At 40.9% G+C, this 24,895-nt stretch overlaps 1 protein-coding gene across 1 annotated transcript in view; it reads left to right on the plus strand.

Annotated features, from left to right (window-relative positions):
• SPMIP7 (sperm microtubule inner protein 7) overlaps positions 1 to 24,895 on the plus strand; it is a 258,909-nt gene that overhangs the window by 49,350 nt on the left and 184,664 nt on the right. Inside the window, exon 2 of the mRNA XM_078685834.1 lies at positions 13,647 to 13,744. Coding sequence (XP_078541960.1) covers positions 13,647 to 13,744 — 98 coding nt within the window. The remainder of the gene's footprint in view (positions 1 to 13,646; positions 13,745 to 24,895) is intronic.

Here is a 24,895-nt window from a genome sequence, read left to right on the forward strand (position 1 = left end):
GATCAGGCCGAAATGAAAATCCTGACAAAGTGGAGTGATAATATAGCCGAGGGTAAGCACAATACCATTAGTGCCATGGAGAGTATGTACAAGAAAATCCGTAGAGAAATAATAAAGATACACGAACAACGTAAAGCAGCACAAGTAAGCGAGAAAGAAAGTAACTCTGATACTGAAGAGGTAGAGGACGAGAATCCCGCCAGAATAGCGTATGTAGGAAAATCTAGATTTCCAGATCGCCATTTACGCCTAGAACACAAGCCAATTTTCCATCATTCAGCACCAGAACAAGGTTCCCTAGAACAAGTGTTCCAAGCTACCGATCACATTCTGAAATCACGAATCGGTTACAGTGAGTTAAGTACCATGCATGAACAGGAACTAGCCCGATCAGCAGTCCGATGGATTACTGATTCTACCACTTTTCCAGACGAAATAGTGGCACAAATGTTTCTGAAAATGCCCCCAGCCGAACAACGACTGGTGGGTATGTATATGATCCAGCACCTCATTACTCTGTATGAGGGTCAGCACTCTGATCCAGGTCCGTTACACGATGTCCTGAACGAGTTACTCCAGTATAGATGGAGAGGTCTAGGTACCGACTTAATTAGTGTCATTCTAGAACAGCGCCACAAATATAGAACGTTTCTGAACCCGCATTTTGTTCATGTCTCACCCCCAGAAAGTAAACCATTTTACATGGAAAGACAGAACCCGTTACGAGAAGTGCATCCAGTTAAGACAGAGGACGGTGAAATGCAACGAGTGTTTGTTTACACCCCGATTACAAAGATGGAACTCCTCGAAATGAAGAAATTAATTCCCTGTCATGACAAAGATCCAGCAGGGTTCCATAGAGAATTAAAAGACATGCTCCGTATGGGAGAATACACTTACCCAGATATCATTAAAATGTTAAAGGTCCTGTTGCCCGCAGGGGTGTATGAAAAGCTAAAGGAAAAAGAATGGGAGGTGGGAGAGAAAAAGATCGATTGGGCAGTTCTAGAAGCTGAAGACAAGGCACGAGTACCAGGTACTGGTCTAGGAGAGAAATGTAAAGAATTACCAGAATTATTGATTCAAGTTTTACCCAGATTATTGACAACTAGAAAAGAAGACTGGGATGCAATCTCAGCCTGTAAACAGAAACAAGAGGAAGATATTAGTGATTTTTATTCTAGGTTTGAAAAATGTTTTAGCATCAATAGTGGCCTCAAGACAAGTAGTGAGTCATACCCTCACCTTTTTGTTACTAAATTAGTCGAGAATTCAAGCCCACAAGTTAAAAATCGAGTTTTGAAAGTCGAAAGTACCTGGCAAGCTAATACCCCGTCCCAGATGCTCCAGATGCTCCAGTACCACCAGAATAGAATCAGGGAAGAGCAAGAACACGAGAGAAAACGTATGAAAGACACGAAAATGAAAGTACTAGTTGCACAATCTGTTCCTCAAGACAGTCAGAAGAGGGGTCCGAATCAAGCCAGTCATCCTGCGGCTCCCGTTAAAGGGAACTGCAATTATTGTAAACAGCCAGGTCATTTTATAAATGAGTGTGCAGTTCTGAAACACAACATAGCTACTGGTAAGACTAAAGAAAGACCACGTCCGCCTAGACAAGAGCAAGTTTCACAGACTCCTCAGCCACAGAATGCACAACAGACAGTTACCGCACCGCAGCCTATCGCTGCAACACAGCATGTTACATCGCAGATGTACCAGTATGCACAGTCTGAGTATCCAGAGTACCAGCAGTATTCATGAAACAGCCTAGAGAGGGAGGTAGGCTTGCCTCTCATCGAGATACCTGTAGATCAAGAAGGTCCCTATGTTCACAGTCAAGTATTAGGGAAAGACAGAAAGTTTTTGATTGATACAGGGGCAAGTAGGACCACAATTAGTCACGCCGAAGTTCCAGGGGCTCCGCTCTCAGGCTCAAGAAATGTTTCCCTTGGATTTTCAGGAAAACCTATCGTAAATGAGATTTCAAAGCCAGTTACTCTAGAAGTAGGTCCATTGTCCCGCACTACTGATCTGTTACTTACTAAGTCATGTCCAGAAAACCTATTAGGCATTAAAACACTGAAAGAGTTGGGTGCAGTTATATGCTGTTCCCCAGAGGGAATACGATTGTTCCTACGTGACTTCAAGGGTCACTATGTATTACGAGATTTTGATTCGAGACTGTCTAATGTTCCACAGCATCTATGGGCGCAAGGTCCAACTGATGTAGGTTACATGCAAATCACACCCTATCGTGTGACTCTCAAGCCAGGTGTAGTGTTACCACGAATCAGACAGTACAGATTGCCACCTGAGGCTGTAGCAGCCTTATCCAAAATTATTGACGAGCTCATGGCTCAAGGAGTGGTTGTAGAAACTGACTCCAACGTATGTAATTCTCCGATCATTCCAGTCATGAAACGTACTGATCCAAATGCACCCCCAGTATATCGATTAGTGATCGACCTACGAGAGCTTAATAAATGTATTATTCCACAGTACCCAGTTGTCCCAGACATCTCTTCCCTATTGACAGCCATTGATTCCGAAGCCACGTTCTTCACTGTCATAGACCTCAAGAACGCATTTTTCAGTGTCCCTATTCATCCAGACAGCCAGTTCCTTTTCGGATTTTGTTTAAATGGAAGGAGCTATATGTTCACACGAGCTCCTCAAGGTTTCACAGAAAGTCCTAGTATTTACAGTCAAGCACTCAAGAGACAACTAGACAACATTCACATGCCAACTGACACTGCCCTGCTCCAGTATGTCGATGATCTACTGATCACAGCCCGTTCTGAACGTGCTTGCGAGCAAGCATCCCTTACAGTCTTGTATTTCCTAGCCGAGATGGGGCACAAGGTGTCCCCTTCGAAGCTTCAATTCTGTGTCCAGCAAGTGGTATACTTAGGACACTTACTGTCCAAGAGGGGTAGGCAGTTGACACCAGACCGTATCCAGTTAATAGCGAGTCTTCCTCAGCCCAAGACCCAGAAGGAGGTACGTGCCTTTATCGGCCTTACTTCTTATTGTAGACAATGGATTCCCCAGTATGCATTTCTAGCCAAGCCACTGATACAGTTAACGACACAGGAGGCAGCCGTATCGACTGTTCTCCCTTGGACATCTGAGCATACCCTTAGTTTCAATGAGTTAAAGAAAGCTTTATGTCAAGCTCCAGTTCTAGCCACACCGAACTACAGTAAGCCTTTTACACTTTTCGTCACAGAACGTGAAGGTACAGCATTATCTGTTCTCACACAAGATCAAGCAGGACAAAACAAGCCATGTGCTTATTTTTCTAGCACATTAGATCCAGTCGCCCAGGCTTTGCCTGCGTGCCTCAAGTCAGTTGCAGCCACAGCCCTAGCTATCAGACAAAGTGATTCCATAGTCTTAGGACACTCTCTGACAGTACAAGTTCCACATTCTGTGGAAGTTCTTCTGAACCGAACACAAACTCAGCACTTGACAATTGCACGTTTAACAGGTTATGAATTGACACTGTTCCAGCCACACATAGAAATCAGACGCTGCAACATTTTAAATCCTGCTACACTGTTACCATCAGTTACTTCGAATCCTGACCCACATGACTGTGTGGAAGTAGTTAACATTACGACAAAGCCAAGACAAGATCTGACAGATACTCCGTTACCAGACCCCGACCTGACACTTTATGTGGATGGTTCATGCCTAAGAACAAGTACAGGAGAACTAGTCGCCGCGTATGCAGTGACTACTGACACTGAAGTTATTGAAACACACCGTATTGATACCCTGTCCGCTCAAGCAGCAGAGCTAGTTGCTCTGACACAAGCCTGTATACACGCCAAGAACCTGAAAGTTAATGTTTACACAGATTCACGCTACGCATTTGGAGTTGTACACGACTTCGGAGTGCTCTGGCAGGAGAGAGGTTTCATGACTTCTCATGGAACCAAGATTCAGCATGGTCTCCTTATTCAAGCTCTGTTAGATGCCACACATTTACCGACATCCATTGCTATCATGAAATGCAAAGCACATACGAAAGTCACTGACATTATTTCCCAAGGTAACGATCTAGCAGATCGCACAGCCAAGCTTACAGCACAGACTCCAGACATTCAAGTTAACATGACACACACTCCAGATCCGATTACATGTATGACAGTTAAGGACCCTACACAAGATGTCATAGATATCCAGTTACATGCTACTCCCGAAGAAATCAAGAAATGGTCCGAACAAGGAGGGGTCCAGACAGATCAAGGATGGTTAACGAAGGGTAGAGCCACATGGTTTCTCCCCGACTCTATGGTTCAAGTCATTATTAATACCGCACATAGTCCAGCACATTTAGGAGAAAAAGCTATGTTAGACAGTATCCAGAACATTTGGTTCAACAAGCATTTACGAGCTGCAGCTAAGCAGAAAGTCCGTACCTGTATGATATGTTGTCAGTTTAATCCAGGTAAAAGTGTCCCGGTGGAACAAGGTGGTTTCCAGCCCCCTGACCACCCTTTTGAAGTCCTCCAGATGGATTATATTCAGATGGAGCGATGTCGAGGTTTCAAGTATGTCCTTGTAGTTGTATGCGCTTTGTCCAGGTGGACAGAAGCATATCCAGTCCCAGATTACACAGCCGCGACCACTGCCAAGCAGTTGGTTCGTGAGTTCTTCCCCCGTTATGGACTCCCTAGAGTCGTATATTCTGATAACGGCCAGCCATTCTCATCTGAACTCATGAAGCATGTTTCCCTTTTGCTAGGGTACCAGTGGAAGTTCCATTGTGTACGCCATCCTGAAGCAGCCGGTCTCGTTGAGAGACATAACCAGACTCTGAAAATCCGTATTGCAAAAGTGTGTAAAGAGAAGGGTGTGGACTGGCTAGTAGCTCTGCCAGTCGCTTTATTTTATATGCGCATGGTCGCACATTCCAGATCAGGTCTGTCCCCGTATGAGGTCGTTTTCGGCCGCCCCCCTAACATGTGGGGTACTCCTAGACCCCGAAGTATTACCGATGTTTCAAGTATTATGCTGACAGATTACCTAGCTTCCTTGATGTCTGCCCTCAACTCATGTCGTTCACAGGTTGCCGCCGCATTTCCAGACAATACCGAGGTGGCACCGCATGAAATCGTTCCAGGATCCATGGTGATGGTCCGCAACTTTGACAGATCAAGTCCGCTGGAGCCTCGATGGAAAGAGCCCCGACAGGTCCTCCTCACTACCCGTACAGCCGTGAAGTTGGAAGGACGCAAAGGCTGGGTACACCTTTCTCATATTAAACTTTTTAATGGACTGAAACCCGTCTTAAAGAACATTTCCCAGGATTCAAAGGATTGCCAGAATATTGTTCTCAAGGACTGTCCCGCAAATGACATTGCTACAACCCCTCCCCTGTTAGAGAAAACTCCGCAGCAGGAGTATAAACAGAAATTAAGGTCTAGTAAAATGAGTCAGTCAGTTTGATTGTCTAAGTCCTCCCCTAGGTGAAACGGTTAGACTGTTTCTGACATGTATAAAATAGACCCCCATAGTGAGAGAGTTAGTCAAAACTCAATCCGATGTATCGTTTTTCTATGTTTCATATTGTTTTCCAGCCTTATGATTTCCTGCACCAGTTATGCATTTTACCTATGTTTCCCAGTTTCACATGTAAATAAGTCTGCTAATGCTACAGTAGAGCACACGTTTAGTGATCTGCCCCCTCATGAACTCTCTTACCGCCTCACTATGCGAAATAACTCATTTATCCGCATGTTACATTACTCACACCAGACCAGCAATGCCACTAATTGTTGGGTGTGTGGTCGACTCCCCCCTTTCCAGACACCGAAGGGAGTTCTGCCACTCTTTCCTTATCCTTTTTCACATAATGGTTCGTGTGGAGCATGGTCCACGTTAACGTCATCCTCAACAGATATGTTTTTTCTTAACAGTACATGTTTCCCAGACAAGCAAGGTCTCCCTCACCGAACAGGTTTAGATCTAGAAAATGAAGTGTATAATTTAGGTAATTATTCGTCGAATTTCATGGTCCTGAATGTTCAGTCTGATACTACTCCAGACTTACCTACTATTTCAGTACTACCAGTCAAAGGCGAATTATGTGTCCGAAATAATGGTTCTGTACATGTAGGACATAGTGATTGTACTACTATTGTCAAGTATAGTGACAGTGGGAAATCTATTTTCAAAGCTTCACGTCATTCTTATTTTATTTGTGGTCAAACTGCATATGTTCGTCTGCCCCTCGATTGGGAGGGAACCTGTTACATTGCCTTCCTACTGCCACCAGTTTTCCTAGCCCCACCTGATTATCATAGAAATACACATCTAGTACACATTAGACATAGAAGGGAGTCCCCAATTGTCGATTATACTGAAACTACTCTAGAACAGTATACAGATTTCAATAGAGGTTTCTTCTTCTTTATAGGACCTATCCAGAATAGTAAGTTAATCCGTAGATTAACCAGAACCCTTGAAGCTGTAGTAAATGAGACTGCCTCTGCTCTAGGTAACTTAACTGAAGAGCAATCTGCTATGAGATTTGTCGTTTTACAGAATCGTCTCGTCCTTGACGTCATACTGGCCGATAGGGGCGGGGCCTGTAGAGTCATCGGATCTAGTTGCTGCATTTTCATTCCAAATAACGCGCCGTCTGTTTATTCAGCTATAACCAGACTCCATAAAATTGCCCATCTGATACACCAAGACCCAGGCACCTGGACATGGTCCGGTTGGTTCTGGAATATAATTTCCGCATGGGGATGGAAAATATTGTCCTTTGTAGGTATTGCAGTAGCGATCATATTTAGCTGCTGCCTCTGTATACAATGTGGCCCTGCGATTTGCGGCATTTGTGCTACCTCTTGTATTCCTAGTCCCAAGCCCCGTTCTAAATCCCGTTCCAGGATAATTCGAGACGAGCAAATGATACTGTATGAAATGATAGACGGTATCATGAAAATTGATGTTTCCTGATGGAAACGTAGTGACAAGGAGGGAATGTGGAAAAGTAAATTTTGTCATGTTCTGTGTCCCTACGTGTCATCCATCATATGTTATGTGTGCATGATTAAATATGCATATGCATTCCCCATGTCCGATTAATGACGCAATTACAGTTGTGTCCACCTCTAGTATGCCAGTTTCTAGTCCTCGTGAATACTACGAATATCAGGCCTATGTAAAGCTACGTTGCCACGTTTCTCAGTGTGCACGTTATTCTATTATAAAGTCTCCGTTTCTAGGCCTCAAAAGGGCCTGGACACCGGATTCAGCTCCTGTCTCCTGAAGCCTCGCTGAGGAGCGATACAGCCCCCACCTGTATCCTCGACCCTTCACTTACTTCCTGCCTCGCAGTGCCCGGTCCAGCCTGGCTCAGTCTCTGAGTCTGCCAAGAATATGTTATAGTTCCAGTTATCAGTTCAGTCCTCCTTCTCTGCATTCCTAAGCTACTGAACTGCATCAATAGTTTCCGTCATTGTCTAGCCTTCACGTCTCCACGTTAGAGAAATACTGCATTTAATGGTCATTTAATATTCTTCATCACGCACTACATGTAGAATAATACATGGTCCAGTCTTAGAATCAAGTTAGCCTTTCCTCTCCTGACTTATAGTTTATATCAACATGTTCTCTAAACATCAGATACTAGATACTGTTTAGGTACATGTCGCCCTGACTCTCCAGACTTCAGTCTCTGCTCCTAGCACAGAGTTCATAGCCCCCAGCTTCTCCTAGTGATACGTCATTGCTAGTTTGCGCGCACCATCAGGTTAGAGGTCCCGGCTCCTCAGGTAGCCCCCTCCATGGTTTCCGCCCCATTCATGACATATCCTGTTACGTTTGCATCACATGTCTATGTATACGCCCAGTTACACCTACTTTCGCCCTTATCTTTCGCGACTGCTACGCGTCACGCCTTCTGCTCCACCCACTGCTACGCCTACTGCAATGTAATGCTATGTGTTTGCGTTATGTATATATGCTCATGTATTGTTATTAAAAGCCAGCGCGCTCATCCCAGATCCAGCCCCAGCAGCTGCTGGGCCCTGTCATCCTATTCCTATGCAGGTTGTCCTGTTCCTGTCCTTATGCTGTAATAAACCTGCAGAACTCCTACTACCTCGAATCTTGACTCTTATTTATTGAGCTATCTGTTATGATATATGTCTAGTCAAAAAGAGAGGTATTATTTATTTATTTACCACACCCTTTAGGGTTTTGGTCCCCAGAGATATTTTAATCCCTATAACTGATGTTCACCAGACATGAGGATATGTGCCCTTCAATAGTGTTTATCAGGAGGCAGTGCAGGTGATTGGGGAGTTGACATGAGAAAAAATAGCTGTGGGTTGCTGAATCTTGTATTTATTACCAATGGTTGCTCATGATAAGATTAAAAATTATTGGGGTAACCCCTGGGGTTGTGATGATCCATGGGTTGTTCAAAGTGGTCAATATATTTCTTGACTATCTTACCCAAGACGCTTCAGCACCAACTCTTTAGGTGTGTGCCCAAGTGTGTGCCCTAATCTACTGTTACGATACTATACCCTGAGACATTTTGTGATTTTACCATTTTAAAAAATGCACATCTGGTTGTGTATATCATAACCCCTCACACTTGAGTGCTACGGTTCTGTTTGCTTGATCCACCTGCAAACGTACAATTGACATTCATTACCTGAGTATCAACAATAAAAACCAATACTGTAGTTGCCTCTCCTTATGATGCTACCTGTGAATGACACAAAACCAACAGCATGCAGCACACATGATCACTGCCCTCATATTATATGTTGAGGTCACAGTCTGTGAGATATTAGTTTCTATCGTACCTGTATCCCCAATTGGTCGGGCCCCTTTAGAGTACCATGGAACAGCGTTCCTAAATAGAGCCAGCTCAAGACATAAGGCTAAGGGTAAGCTTTCAATTCTTAAAATAAAATAACAAGGAAATGGTCTTAATAATGGTATTGCTCTTCAAGCCCGTTGCACTCACTTGTGGTTAACACACTGCAATTAGCCTACCTGCTTCCTTGTGCTATGCAGATAGGGAGTCTGTGGTACTGGATCAATTTTAAAGGAGCCCGTCAGCACTGGTCGGCGCGCTCATCTGCTGAGGTCATTGAATCGTATCTATGAAGTGGCTGAAAAAAGCGATGTTTTACGTTAGGCACAGGTGCCCTCATAGAGTGGAGCAATGCTCGCGTTTATACCTCCTCTTCGTTTAGAAAAAGTTGGTAGCCCACTGATTTCAGGAGAATGGTACAGGGATTAATTGTTATAATTGTATAGGGAACCATGAAGTTCAGTGTTGTTTTAGTTACTCAAGAGATTAGTCGTCCCTGGTGATTTTAATGGATGGTTTCAATGGTAATTGTTGCAAATTCACCTTGTCAGGAAGACAGGCGAATGTGGATGTGTCATGGCCGTTCAAGGTGGAAATGTTATACCCATCAAGTACTTGTTATGGTGGTCAGTGTTTATACAGTGTTTGTCAGCTAACTGATGAGGAACAGATGATCCATAGCAGTCGCTCTTGTTTGGAAGTCACAATCTGGAATGTAGAGTCCAGTTTATGTTGTCATTAAGACCTTCCTTGTCTGTTTTTAGTTTAAACACATAGCGCTATTTTCTGGTCAACATTTCTTCTGTAGGGTACCCCAATCTTGTAGTTTCTCTAGAATTAACCACTTCATGTCGTTGAGTGTATGATTTGTTTCAATGTAGTGGTTGGTCAGTTTAATTGTGTTGTGTCTGCATCAGACGGTGCTCCTGTGCTCACTAGATTCTAATTCTGACGGGTTTTGTGGTCATGCCAACGTATTTTAAGTCACATGGGCACTAGATAAGGAAGACGTAAGTTGATGTCTTTGGTTAGTGCTGGAAGGTGGCAGAAGTTGCAGTTACCTTATGGGTAATGTCCCTTGATTTGTGGAAAGCTCCAGCTTTTGGTGACTGATTTAATTATTGCTGAGAGAAAGAGTCATACATATTTGCTCTGATTCCCCTCTATGCTACACAGTATTTATCTGAAGTTCAACCAGTTTGTTGTTGAGTAGAGAATGTTAAATTCTAAATAATACAGACGTAATCTTTTCGGAACAAAAGTAAATATTTTAAACCACTGCATTTCACCATTCTCAGCAATATTCTGCCTATTTATCTCAAACAGCATTGTGCATATGATTCCCAAATTTCCAAGTGCAGACAATATTGATATTTTTCAGAAATGTGTATTATGCAATATAGATTGTATTAAAATCAGCCATTATCCGTAACCAAAAGAATCAGAAACTAGCTTTAAAATCACTTCAAAACAATAAAGGAATAGTGATAAGGAAAGCAGACAATGCGCAGGCAGCAGCTGTGAAGCATAGAGGGGCCAGAGCAGATTTTTACAATTCTTTCTCTCAGTAATAATTGACATTGTGAGTCATTAGTATGTAATACATCTTCCAATTAACACCTTGGGTACTCATGACAAGCTCAGCTGGTCATGAGGCACGTGGCGCTGTGCTCATCATGAGCACAGCGCCACCGTGCAGCGTGACGAGCTGAGCGCTCGTCACGAGAACCGCGGCACCGCCCGCGGCCCCCCTCCCCCCGCACCGTGGGGGAATTAGCCCCGCGGCGAAGGGGTTAAATGTTAGACCCTTCCAATCCTAATTGTGATTATCCATACCTTTGCTGTTTTTAAGAAGACTGGAGCTGCTCATTATATATTTCTTCTTGATATATATATTTCAGATACTCTATTCAATGGCCTTCATCTGAGGCAGTAGATCCTTGACATTTACCTTCACGTTTAGAAAAGACATCATACAGGTCTGATAATTAGAAATGTTTAGTAATTGATTACATTTGTTAGGTGGGAGTTTTAGAATTCTTTCTGAAGTATTACTAAGGGCCCCATTACGATGTCCACCCACCACTGTAATGGAAAACGGGACCGACCGGCAGATGTGCGGCGGTCCCGCTGGGCCAATTAGGATGCGACGCCACCCTAGCGGCTGCATCCAGCATCTTTATCATGGCAGCGGGCGGTGCTGTAAGCAGCACCCGCTGCAATGTTAAAGTGGCATGTTGTGCATTGCCATGCACAACGTGACAGGCACCGCGCGGTGTCTGCCACCTTGTGCGTGGCAATGAAGGGGGGTACCATGGGTACCCCCCAGTGCAGTAATTTGTGGCTACAACATCTCTTACTTTCTTCAACCCATCATAGCGTGGGTGTCCCTCTGTAAAAGTAATGATACACTTTACTGCCTCCTACACTTTCCTGACACTACTAGCTTTATGCTCTTTTACAGCCACCTCTACTGAGCAATTGAATATTGTATTAAATAATTTCCCACTGTTATACTCATTACTTCACTTGTCAAAATATTTTATTATGTTCTTTTGTGCTATCGGTGGTTCGTTTTCAGTAATAAGAGCACCAGTAATGCACTCACTTATGAAAATATGTTATAAACAACATGCAACAACATGCAATCAGTGCTTACTGGCTAGGTACTGCAAAAGGAACAAATGATGGATGGAATGCTGAACAATGCAAACATTCACCCCCAGTCACAAAGATCTGGGTTTAATCCATCGTTCTTTTGCTCACCATGCCACCCCATTTTGTACCCAGCCATATGCAGATCAGTCTTGAAACTGTACCTCATGGGAACAGTCCAGCCTAAACTGCCAGGCCAGGTCCCTCCTGGACCGAAAACAATCATCCTGGGTCCAGTTTTGTGGCACCACTCCTCATCAGCCAGGCTAGCTTGAATCTAATGGTGCAGTGAGCATGGGACCCATGTCTCGGTATACCCTTCCCACTTAGGGCGTCAAATGCAAAAGGAAAAAATTATCAACGGAATGCTGAACAATGCAAACATTCAACTCAAGTGATAAAGATCTGGGTTTAATCCATCATTCTTTTGCTCACCATGCCATCCCTGTTTGGACCCTGCCATATAAACACCAGTCTTGGCTGGATCTAAACTGGAATGGCATGGGGAGCAACATCACGATGGATTTAGGCTAAGATCTCTGTACTGAAGTGAATGTATGACATTGTTCAGCATTCTGTCCATCAATTGTTCTTTTTACATTTTGTCACCCTGAGTGGGATGGGTATGCCCAGACGAGGGTCTCGGGTCTCGGGTCTCGTGCTCTCCATGCCCCTTGAGTCAAGCTAGCACACTGAGGAGGGATGAAACCCCGGAACTGGTCCTAGGATGCTTGTTTCCAGTCCAGGGGGGACCTGGCTTTGCAGTTCGGGCTGGACTGTTCCCATGGGGAAGAGGGTCAAGACTGATTTGCATATGGCTGGGTCCAAACTGGAATGGCAAAAAAACGACGGATTTAGACCCAGATCTCTGCATTGGGGTGAATGAACGACATTGTTCAGCATTCTGTTCATCAATTGTTTATTTGTGCTTGTTAGATACTGGGATAAACATGTTATCCCAAGCAAATTCAAGTGCAGACGCAATCTTCTGTTTGCACCCGAACCAGGCTTATATCACCGGTGCTAATTGTGCACACCATTGGAGTTTGCCTGCATGTGAAAATTGGCTCACATCATGCAGCCTACACTCCACATTGCGATGTTGTGCATCTGGGATGCCACAATACACACAGTATTACCGTGCTATCCTCCGTTCTGAGGTGCATTGAACACAATGGTGTGGTGTTTGTTTACTGAGAAAATACCGCACCTTGCGTTATAGGGATTTACTTGGTGTGCAGTTTCCACTCTGGATTGCATCGAAAGAGGAATTATCCCCAAAATATAGCTTATTGCATTCGCCACACACCAGCAAATGGCTAGCTAATGTACTGAGGAGGGGACTCACTGATCATTTTTTAACAATTAAATGTAAGTATTATTTATCAGTTCTAAAGCTATGCAAGACTTATACTAGTACTCAAGTCGTCTTTGCTAGTCTGGTTTTTAGGAGTAAAATACACTTTTAATATCTCGTATGTATTAACTTGTATGTAAGTTACATTTATATTTTTACAAGTAAATTATTTCTGTAAATCAAGTTACACTTGTACATATATTAGTTGTACTTTAGGATTTCAAATGGCATTTTAGTGTAAGTAATTTTTGTATGTGATGATGGGTTATTTAAACTAATTCAACAACAGCATTTAATTCAGTTGATACCCAGGTACCAGCGATTCACAAATCATGTTCAAGGCAATGCTTACATATGGTCCATCAAATATGGCAGTGTGTGAACAGTGGCCAAAAGCTGAACCAACTTAGCCTTCTTTACCTGAGCAGGATGAACATTAACACCAATAGGGACACCAAGATTCTATGAGAAAAAGCAGTTGACTCCTTCAACTGAAGTGTAAGGTGTTTCATATGTGGTCTCCAGTCTTGTTTATCCCCACAATGTGTCATACTAATTTTCTGTACACATTTGTTTGCTAGTTTTGTCTTAATTGATTTGCATTGTGATAGTCTTGGCATTATTGCTTTGGTTAAAGTTAGTGCACAACTCTCAACACAAAAAGCTAACCCAGAACATAATAACGAACAAGGCACAATATTTTGTCAAGCTCTAAATTATCTTTGGCATTTTAAATTGTAAATGGACTCAAACTGATAAAATGTTTTTGCCAATTTACAGGTTGGACCAGCAAAGAGAAAGTGATTCCCCATAGACCTCATGGTCCTAAGAATACGTTAATTCAAAAAATTTCCTTTGATGTTGACCCTGCATTAAAGGTAATATATTTTAGTTCAACAAGTACAAAGTCTTGAGCTACTGCACCTGTTGAAAGAAACTAAGTGAAAGTGGCATATTTAAAAGGATGTGTTTGCTTTTACCTTTTTCCAATTTTACTGCATCTGCTTGGAGTAGTTCTGTTATATCAGTGGTGCTTAAGACCTGTCTCACAGTGTGCACATCTTTAATTTTATTTCAGATGGCTCCTGATTGATGTATTCATTTAAAACCAGTAGTTCAAACTTTATACTGTTTTTGTATACACGTAGCGGGTTACTAGGACTTAACAGAAGACACCTTGATTTAAATATAAAAACTGATTGACTCTTGTTATGTACAAAACAGGACTCATTCGAAGCCTGAAAGGGCTGTAATTGTGAAATACTTATAAAAAATTATTTTACTTATTGGCAGTGCTTAAGGTCAAAATGAATAAAATGAATGAAACTTTGTTCAGACGGCACTATCAAATGTCAGGGGTGCAGAATACCAACTGCCTGATAACGATCTTGGAGGATGGGATACTCGGTCACAAACATGACTGATATCCCGTCCACAGTATTGCAAGTTCCATAGGATATAATGGAATTGTAATACCGCAGACGGGATATCCACCATGTTTGCAATGGAGTAACCCTGTCCACCCAGATCGTAATCAGGTCTTGTTTGTTTCATCCATCAACAGACACCTCCTGTCCTTTTTATTTCACTCTTTCAGGTCTCTTTTTTAACCATGCTTTCTTTCAGTTTTCATTTTTTTTTCTCTTTCTCTTCCTCCTTCTTCCCCTCTCTCCTCCCCCCGTTAGTATCTTTCTCTGTCTTACTCTGGGTCAAAGTCTGATGAGGGAAAATAAGCGCTGGTCCCCAAAAATGAGTGCGGGTGGGCCCCACCTGCAAGCGCTGCTTATTAGGAAATTAGCAGCTGTAGTGTGTGCAGTTAACCTAATAGTTCATAGAAGACCAGACTTTGGTGATGAGAGGATTGGCTTTCTTTTTGTGAGAATTATGAGCCAAGAAGGGAATTTTAAATTCCACTCTTTTCTTAATTGTCAGTCCTTGTCCAATATTGATTGTCTTCTCAATAAGGTATCCTCAACAACAAACAAGGGCTACTTTCTTTAGCCTGGTGTTTTTGGCATAGTCTAAAGGTGATTATAGTAGTATCACCACAGCCTAGACTCAGTGTGGGTAGTCCAAGTAAATATAAAGGTTTTTTAGCGAATTCAGGTGAAATAACTTGCTTTAACTATGGGCCACTTGTGATTTCGGGCCTGATTCACAGAACTAACTTAAGACAAAATCCTAAACGTACTACTTTTGGTATTCAGGCCCTGTTCTGGAGATTTCTGCCGTGCTAAGTCTCCGCCACCGGCCGGAATCTCCACCTACGGGCCAGAATCTCCACCTCTGGGTCGGAATCTCCACCCCCGGGCCGGAATCTCTGCCACCAGGCCGGAATCTCCGGCTCGAGTGCGGATGTAAAGTTAGTAGTCGTAAATCCATTCTGTGAATACCAAAAGTAGTAAGTGCATTCTGTGAATTCCAAAAGTAGTAAGTACGTTCTGTGAATTCCAAAAGTAATACAAAATGCACAGAGAGGCAACACAAATATTTCAAAGCATAAATGCACAAAACAACAATCAATCTGGACTCTTCAATGATTTCAACAGATGATCCTTTAATAGTTTCTTAGACCACTGGTAGTGGTAGAATACAGCCAACGCGTTTCACCCCAAAAAGGGGGCTTCCTCAGGGCAAATTTCACAGCTCACAAATCTTTATACCGATCACTTCACTCCCGGGATCATCCTATCTCTACACTTTAAAAAAACTGTGAGGCAGCAATCCATTGGGTACGGATATCCACACGGAAAAACTTTCAATTGGACTCCCACTAATGCAAACAGGTTCACAGTTTCTTTAAACACGTCGCAAGTTCATCAATAAGTAAAATATATTCCAAGAATCCAAAAGTTTCTTCAGGTCACTATGATAGGTGACTCTCAGGAAACGTACTTCACACTCGTTACTGCATTTCAGCGTTTCTGTCTGTCTGCTTCCAAGAAGTAAGTTTAGGATTTTGTCTTATGTTAGTACTGTGAAGCGGGCCCTTCAAAGCTAAATCAGAGACTAGGAATAGATGTGCTTTTCAATTTTGCCAGGGTCTAAACCTTTCACAAAAGCTGGAGCCCATACCCTTAGGGGTCATTCGCAGATGATTACTTTTACCATTTTTGAAAGAATATATACATTTCCAGCTAACGAGAAATAACATTTAAATTAAATCTGTTAAGTACCGGAGTAAGCATTATGTATCTTCTTTCTTATTTACTGTTTCTAGCATCCATAGACCAAGATACGTTGAACAAAAACATTGGCAAACTACATTTCCCAGAAATTAGTTGAACATAGTAAGAAACATAGGAATTGAGTGACCATTGTCCCATTAACAGTATCTTTAATGAATCCTTCCACTTTCTCTTTCTTCGTGCAATGGCATATTCCCACAAAATTTAGTGCTGCTTCTGCTCTGAACCTAGAAACACAATATATATCAACCAAGACTTCTGCCTATTAAGGCTTAATCAAACACATGTCTCTCCCTTGCAACATAGTAAATTTTCAGATATCAAAAACAGTCAAATTGACTCTCATCACAAGTAAATAGGTAAAGATAACTCATTAAAGTACACAATTTATTCCTACATAAGTTTGTACAACACATAATAATGCTCCCTCCCAGCTTATTCAGTATTCTGTTGGACGGAAGCATCCTTAATGCTGGTGGGGATAATACTCACCTCCATGCACTTAATAGAATTGTAAGTTTCCTTTTTGTTAGCCAGGGCATTTGCATTCTGTGTCTGGACCAGTGGGAAGGATTACACATGTTCAAACCTTGCTCATCAACAAAGTAGTAATTAGGGATGGGTGGTAATCTTTTCTCCGCGGGCAGAGTTTGCAAAGTTTTGCCACTTCACGCTCCGCTTGGAGCACAGAGTTCGGCAAACACTTTGCAATCCGCCATGTGGCAGAGTTTACCAGCGCCACCTTAAATACTTTTTGCCCAATCAAATCAATTGCATTGCTGTCTCAATTTTTCCTGTGGGTTTGGCTTTGTTTTGGAGGAAAGGAGTGTTTGCTTTATGCTCTGGAGTTGGAACACTGCTCTAGCAGCAGCCATTCCACAACAGCATGCTGGCCTGAAAACGTGGTTCACTGCTTCTTAGGTTGAGGCAGACATCCTGCCTGCAACTGCAATGCTCGACACCCTGGTTCAAGCAGTGGGGGGCCATTTGAGTTTAAGGGAGACATCCTGCCTGCCACTGCGATGCTTGGCACCCTGATTCAGAAGTGGGCAGGCTTCCGAGGCTAACACTGCAGTGCTCAGTACTGGCTGGCTGGGCTCTGACAGCAAACTATGCAGTTCACGTGAAGGCTGCTGTCCTTAAGGGAGTGCTGCTGCGCTGATATCAGGGGCCCGGGCCTGTCATGTAGAGCCGCTGGAGTGTCAAAGAGCATGTAAAACCCTCTCACCCCTCCACCCCTTGCTGCGATGAGCCGGCTAGCAAAGTGTGCTGCTTTCTGTACCATGGACCATGCTGTGTACAACCAGACCAAATCCTTGTTCTTCAGGGGTAACATTCTGCACAGCTTTACCATCCCCATGCAGCTGCACTCAGCTGCCTATTTACTATATTGAGGACATGAGGAGTGGTTAGTCTCTGATCCGTGGCGTTTTCATTTTGTTTACTGCATGTCACATCTCACATCAGCAAACAGTAACAAGCCGCTCTGTTACAACCCCACCCCATCCACTAACTCCGTCTGTGGAGCTCCGCAGACCCTCGCAGAGTTTTTTGGCTACTCTGCAGAATTCCACAGAGTGAAACTCCGTGATCTCTGCTCAGGCTTAGTAGCTACTCCCATTCCTGGCCTGAAATTGAACTTCTTAAATTTGGAATTGGCTGAACAGTCTGGCACATTCATGATGTCTTTAATTAGCCCCTCAACCCTCTTTACAAAGGCCTTGACACTCCTTATTGAGTGAGCCCCAGAAATGGAAATAACAATTCTGACCTGCTGCATGAATGTATAGACCCATCTAGCAATGGTAGGGTATGAAATTGCCACGAAGACTTCCTGATTGAAAGTTGAACTCACTCATCATGTTTTCGTATGCTTTGATGCATATGATGACACACAATTTAGGGGCCCCTGAAAAGCAGGGTTCGAGACAGAACAAGTATTGCATTTTATGTTATGTTATGGAAACTTTTAGAGCGCACGATTACCCGGCTGTGTCCTGGCTCTAGTTACTTCTCCTTAATGCTGAGCTAGAAAACAAGAGGGTTTATTTATCAAAAAGCCAGGTCTTCAACCCCTTTCTGAAAGCTAGAAGATTAGTGGCATTTCCCAAATGGAATGGCAAGTCGTTCCAGGCCTTTGCTGCACATGAAGAGAAACTTCTTCCACCCCACTGAGCTTTTGTTGTTGGTGGTACTGTGATCAGTTTGACTCCCAGAGATCTAAGAGTTCTTGTCGGTTTATATCATTGAAACTGGCATCTTAAATGATCTGGACCAAGGCCTTGAAGTGCTTTAAAGACCATGCAAATGGAATTAAAGTGCACCCGGTTCCTCACCGGGAGCCAGTGCAATTTTTTTATTTCTTTGGAAATTGGAGAAAACTTGGATGTGCCCGTAAGTAATCTGGCCACGGCATTTTGTAGCAGCTGGAGTTTATACAGAAGTTTTTGTTGTATATTTAGGTACAGGCTGTTACAGTAATCCAGCCTTGACATGACCAATGCTGTAACCACTTTTTGCCGGCTCTCCAAAGGTAAAAGCTGCAATACCTTCTTAACAGTTCTCAAGACATGCACTGCTGTTGAGGTTACTGCATTTACTTGGGCCCCAAAGGAGAGTTTCTCATCTAGTAATATTCTCAAATTTTTCACCTTTTTAGAGGGTGTAGGAAGTGACCCCATGGAGGCAGGCCACCAATTAGGAGTCCAGAAATTAAGATCGTTCCCAAACAGTATTACTTCGGTTTTACCTGAATTATGCTGTAGGCAATTGTCTGCCATCCCGCTCCCAAACGATTCCATGCAGCCTTGTAAATGTTTATCAATTCCCAACTCTTGGCCAGGTAACAAAGACACCACAATTTGTGTGTCATCAGCATCGAACGTGATCCCAAACCCAAATGCACTAATAACGGGAGCCAATGATGAGGCATACACATTAAAGAGTGTGGGGCTCAATGAGGACCCCTGCAGAACACCACATGGTAATGCAAAGGGTTTGGACTGAAATTTACCTAGGGATACAATCTGTTCTCTGTCTGATAGAAAAGATTTAAGAAGATCCCAAGCTTTACCCAGGACCACACAGTCCTTGAGACGGTCCAGCAGAATATCATGATGGACCTTATCAAATGCCGCAGACAGATCTAATAAGATCAGGACTGCCATGCCTCCTCTATCCACTGCTTACCTGATCTCCTCCGTGTCCTTAATGAGCGCTGACTCAGTGCTGTGTCCCTCTCTAAAGTCATATTGGTAGGGATCAAGTGCTTATACTACCCTCAAAAATAGTTGAAGATTCATAATTTTATCCTCCTGGCACAAGTAAAGAATATGACATCTGGAGTAAACTTCCTGCCTTAGATACCTGTTCTTGTACAGTTGAAACCCTTTTACATAAAACTGTGCAAAAAAACATAGCCAACATCTCCAAGATTTATATTTGTAAGAGAAACTGATTTCGAGATCATTACACAGATTCAAAGCTGTGTTATATTCCCAAGTTGTGAATAACATGGCTCTAGATGTTTCAACAATCGTACTGCAGATTGTTGACCAAAAGGTGATAACCTTCTGTGGCACCTCATCTAGCTCTCAGAGGAAATTTAAGAAATGTGCATCCTCTGACGACCCTTCTCCCCCGTGGGCCCAAGTCCTATGCCACACACACATGGGACAATCATCTGTATGCCTTTTTCAGGTTATCTTGACCACATCCTTTGTCCATTCTTGTTAGATATATGAGCCAGCTTGGCTCAACAGTCTCAAAATCACCCAATGCCTCCTGTAACCCTCCATGCCATCAGGTACAATGATCCGCCCAGCACAAGTTGGTGCAATCCCCCCTCGGAGTTTGTCCAAATCATTGAACAATGGGGGTAGAGGAATTGGGAAATTCCTGGAAAAGTTCCAGATAAATGGGAAGTCATTCTTGACATCTCCAAATTGGTGTTGCTAATATGAGATTGGCCAATTGTCTCTTCATCTAGCGCTGTAACCCGTGCGTTCATCATGAATAGTGGAAAAGCAAAATAAATCCCTTTTCCACCATCTTGTATGTAGGCATTGAGGCTCCTGTAAGGGCTGCTAGATGCAGTACCTTAGCAGCCAAAGGCTGAGGTGAGGGTAAAAGAGCAGTTTTGCATGTGACACATCGGGGTCAGTTCTTGGAATACCTAATGATCCATTCTCCAATCACTGAAATCATGAAGGTTTTTGAAATTTCAGTTCTACCTGGTTTTACTTTGCAAAAGATACTGTGCCATCATAATTGACATTGTGAGTCATTAGTATGTAATGTATTACATCTTCTAATTAACACCTTGGGTACTCATGAGAAGCTCAGCTCGTGATGAGGCACGGTGGGGCTGTGCTCATGACGAGCTGAGCTCGTCAAGAACGCCGCAGCGTTCCCAAGCGGGGATAATCCCCCTGCTGTGCTGAGCGTTCTATTGAAACTGGTGTGGTCATGACGAGCTCAGCTTGTCATGAGCACAGCGCCACCGTGCATCGTGATGAGCTGAGCTCGTCACGAGAACCGCAGCACTGCACGTGGCCCCCCTCCCCCTGCACCGTAGGGGAATTAGCCCCGCGGCGAAGAAGTTAAACGTTAGACCCTTCTAATCCTAATTGTGATTATCCATACCTTTGCTGTTTTTAAGAAGACTGGAGCTGCTCATTATATATTTCTTCTTGATATATATATTTCAGATACTCTATTCAATGGCCTTCATCTGAGGCAGTAGATCCTTGACATTTAACTTCACGTTTAGAAAAGACATTATACAGGTCTGATAATTAGAAATGATTAGTAATTGATTACATTTGTTAGGTGGGAGTTTTAGAATTCTTTCTGAAGTATTACTAAGGGCCCCATTACGATGTCCGCCCACCAGTGTAACGGAAAACGGGACCGACCGCCAGATGTGCGGCGGTCCCGCTGGGCCAATTAGGATGCGACGCCACCCTAGCGGCTGCATCCAGCATCTTTATTATTGCGGCGGGCGGTGCTGTAAGAAGCACCCGCTGCAATGTTAAAGTGGCATGTTGTGCATTGCCATGCACAACGTGACAGGCACCGTGCGGTGTCTGCCACCTTGTCCATGGCAATGAAGGGGGGGTTCCGTGGGTACCCCCCCCCCTGAGTGCAGTAATTTGTGGCTACAACATCTCTTACTTTATTCAACCCATGATAGCGTGGGTGTCCCTCTGTAAAGTACATGATACACTTTACTGCCTCCTACACTTTCCTGACACTACTAGCTTTATGCTCTTTTACAGCCTCCACTACTGAGAAATTGAATATTGTATTAAATAATTTTCTACTGTTATACTCATTACTTTACTTGTCAAAATATTTTATTATGTTCTTTTGTGCTATTAGTGGTTCGTTTTCAGTAATAAGAGCACCAGTAATACACTCACATATGAAAATATGTTATAAACAACATGCAACAACATGCAATCAGTGCTTACTGGCTAGGTCCTGCAAAAGGAACAAATGTTGGACGGAATGCTGAACAATGCAAACATTGACCCCCAGTCACAAAGATCTGGGTTTAATCCATCGTTCTTTTGATGGTTTTACTTCGCAAAAGATACTGTGCCATCAGTGAGATCCGTCTGTCCTAGCAGAAGAGCACCAACATTCAAGAATATGTACCTCCCAGGCGCTTGACATGGTGTACACCCAAAATGTTGTCCAGGCATCTTATAGGGACATAAATACATCATGCATCCCAGCCCTAATCGATGACGTTCAACACTATTATTAAGATTGGGACAGCGCTAAAGATAACTAGGCCAAAAAGAACAACTGCAAACTAAACTCCTAGCTTTTCCAGATGAACTGAAGAAATTGGAGATTTGGACTACAGAAGGGATCCCTCAAAGATGCATCCTGTAACCTGTCATAAGGATGTCACTGAGGAGATGAATTCCCTCCATTTTTAAATTACAGTGAATCAACTACTTGTTGAATTTTGCAAAGGTTGATAACCTAGTGATGTCATTTGTTACTTTTCTTCACCAACAAGATATTGCTCTAGAATCCCTTTGGATGAAGAACATTATGAGACTAACTCCCTTTGCTGACATGTCTGCAACTATTCAGTATATGAGAGCACCCACTTCTTCCAAGAAGAACAGAGGTTGAGGTCTCTTAACATGCGTTGGTGAACAATGAAAGTCTATCTGAATTCTGGCCTCATTTTGCAGTATATAACGGTATAAAGCAGGAATATCGACGGGATAATATCGACTAGCATAAATATCGAGGTAAGAATATCGACTGTAAAAAACTATCGTTGTAGTAAATATCGTTGTTGTAAATATCGTTTTTGTAGAATGACAAAAATATCGTCAAAATAAAATATCGTTGAATAGAATATCGTTTAGAGAAATATCGTTGAATATAATATCGACAAAATAATTGAATGTGTAATATAAGTGTAGAAAAATTTGTTTTATGTTTAAATATTATTAATTAAATGTTTATTTTTATTATTATAGGGATAAAAATGTAATTTGTTTTAATATTAGTAAATATTTTAGGAGCGGGTTATTGGTATTATAGGGGATAAGGGTGGGTAGTAATTTAAAAAAGTAGTGTAAATAATATGTATATAATGGTAAAAAATTAGAAAAATGTAAATTAAATTTTTTTTCAATGGCGAAATTTTAAATTTAATTTAAATTACTGAATTATTGATTGAATTGTTTTTTTTAAAGATTTAGTAGCGGGTTGTTGGTGATATAGGGGATAAGGGTGGGTAGTATATTAAAATATGTTTAATAAAATTTAAATTAAATTAAAATAAATTATAAATTGAAATACGAAAATTTATTTAATTTATTTGAAATTGAATGTATTATATAATAATTTGGTAATTAAGTGTTATATTTTTTATATAGTGTTTAATAAAAAAAATTCTATAAATAATACGAAATTAGAAATTTCAATATTTAAATTTCTAAATTGAAATTTTAAATTTTAAATTTTTTATTTCAAATTTGAAATTTGAAATTTTACATTTATTTTTTAAAATATATTATTATAAGTCAAGTGTGTAATATTTTATGTTTGTGTATTTGTTATAATATATGCTAAGAATGAGTCAAAATACAAATATACAAAGTTTGGGTTACATTTTTAAAAATTTTAAAACTTTTTTAAAATTGTTAAAAAATTTAGATTTTTGAAATTTTAAATTTTGGTTAAAAAATTTGGTATTGTTATGTTCAAAATAAAATATTGTGTGATTGTAATTTAATAGTCTATTTTGTAGTATAATAGATAAGAGTGGTTATTAATATATATAGTGATGTTTATGTGTTATAATATCACAAATATTATTGTTTCCTGTCCAGCACTTTACCTGACTTATGTAGGATTGGAGTTAGAATAATTCTTTATTATGGTTTCTTGTCCAGCACTTTACCTGACTTATGTAGGATTGGAGTTAAAATTGTGATTTATTTTTGCTTACTGTTAAGTATTTTCTATGTGTTATGTTTTATATTTTATATTTTATAAAAAAAGAAATTACATTTTTTTTTATTTTATATTTTACAATTATTATGATATATAATTTTGCTCTTTTTTTTTTAATAATAAACAAATATGATTCTTTTGTACATTTTTACATATATATCACAAGTGTCAACATTTATTAAGTACAATGGTAATATAGTTTTGGACACTTTTTTTATACATACTTTTCAGTTGTTGATGCAAACATTTTCATATTTTTTAATACACTTTTTTCAAATATTTGTTTACATTCTACATTGCAATTTTTATCATATATACATTGTTATATTACATTAATTACTATATTAAATTTTAAATTTTTAAATTAAAATTTAATATGTTAATTAATTTACATGTAATTGTATTTTTCTACAGTATGTACATACAATTGTGTTCAGTGTTATACATATAAAAAAGAATTAACAATCAAAAACATATTTTTAATATACTATAATTATTTAATATATAATTATATTAAAAATATTATTGTATATTTTACATTAATCAAAAGGTTCTTTACAAACAATAATACATTTATTACAATACATGGAAAAAATAATGCTATTCATCTCTATTTTTGTTTAAATTATGGGGATTTAGTCCTATTTTAGTTTTTATTGTGCTGCCATTTTAATTTTTGAACTTCACTTTTTTGTCTATCTACATCGTTGTTTGGGTCAATTCAGAAAACGGAACCTCGCGGTTGGGAGCTGCTTCGTGTTGGTGAATGTAAGTTTATTTTACATTATTTTTAACTACATTTTAAGACATTATAGAGCTAGTTGTATTGTGTAAGTGTTGGTATGTGTTGTACTTTACAGTTTATGTGAAAAATACGTGTTATTTAAGGTCTTTATTGATAACGTACTTTGTAAGATATTTATTATGAAATTAAGGTTTATGTATTGTGTAAATGAATTAATTTAGGTGTTTTCCTATGTTTTATATGTTATGTTTAGGCTTAGTGGCTTTCGTATTTATTGTGGGTGAGTTTTGTTTGTATTTATTTACAGGTGTTCGTTTTGGTGAGCTGAGGGATTCTATCGCGTAATTTTGGTTAAATACAGCTAAATGTTTAACTACATTTCTTGATTTTTTGGGGTTTTGGAGCGTTTTTATCATCATTATTTTTCTCGTTTTTTATGGTTCTGTTCTCGAGAGGATTGCTACGTGGGACCCTTATAAAACAGTTGTTTTTTTCCATTTTGTGGGGATTTTTTTAAACCATGTGGATTTATTTATGTTCTATTCGTCTTGAAACCATCTTTTTGGAACACATTCTACAGCTGCACAACACTTAAGTTATTATTA

The sequence above is a fragment of the Lissotriton helveticus genome, chromosome 4_1 (assembly GCF_964261635.1).
Source record: "Lissotriton helveticus chromosome 4_1, aLisHel1.1, whole genome shotgun sequence".
In the NCBI taxonomy this organism is placed as follows: domain Eukaryota; kingdom Metazoa; phylum Chordata; class Amphibia; order Caudata; family Salamandridae; genus Lissotriton; species Lissotriton helveticus.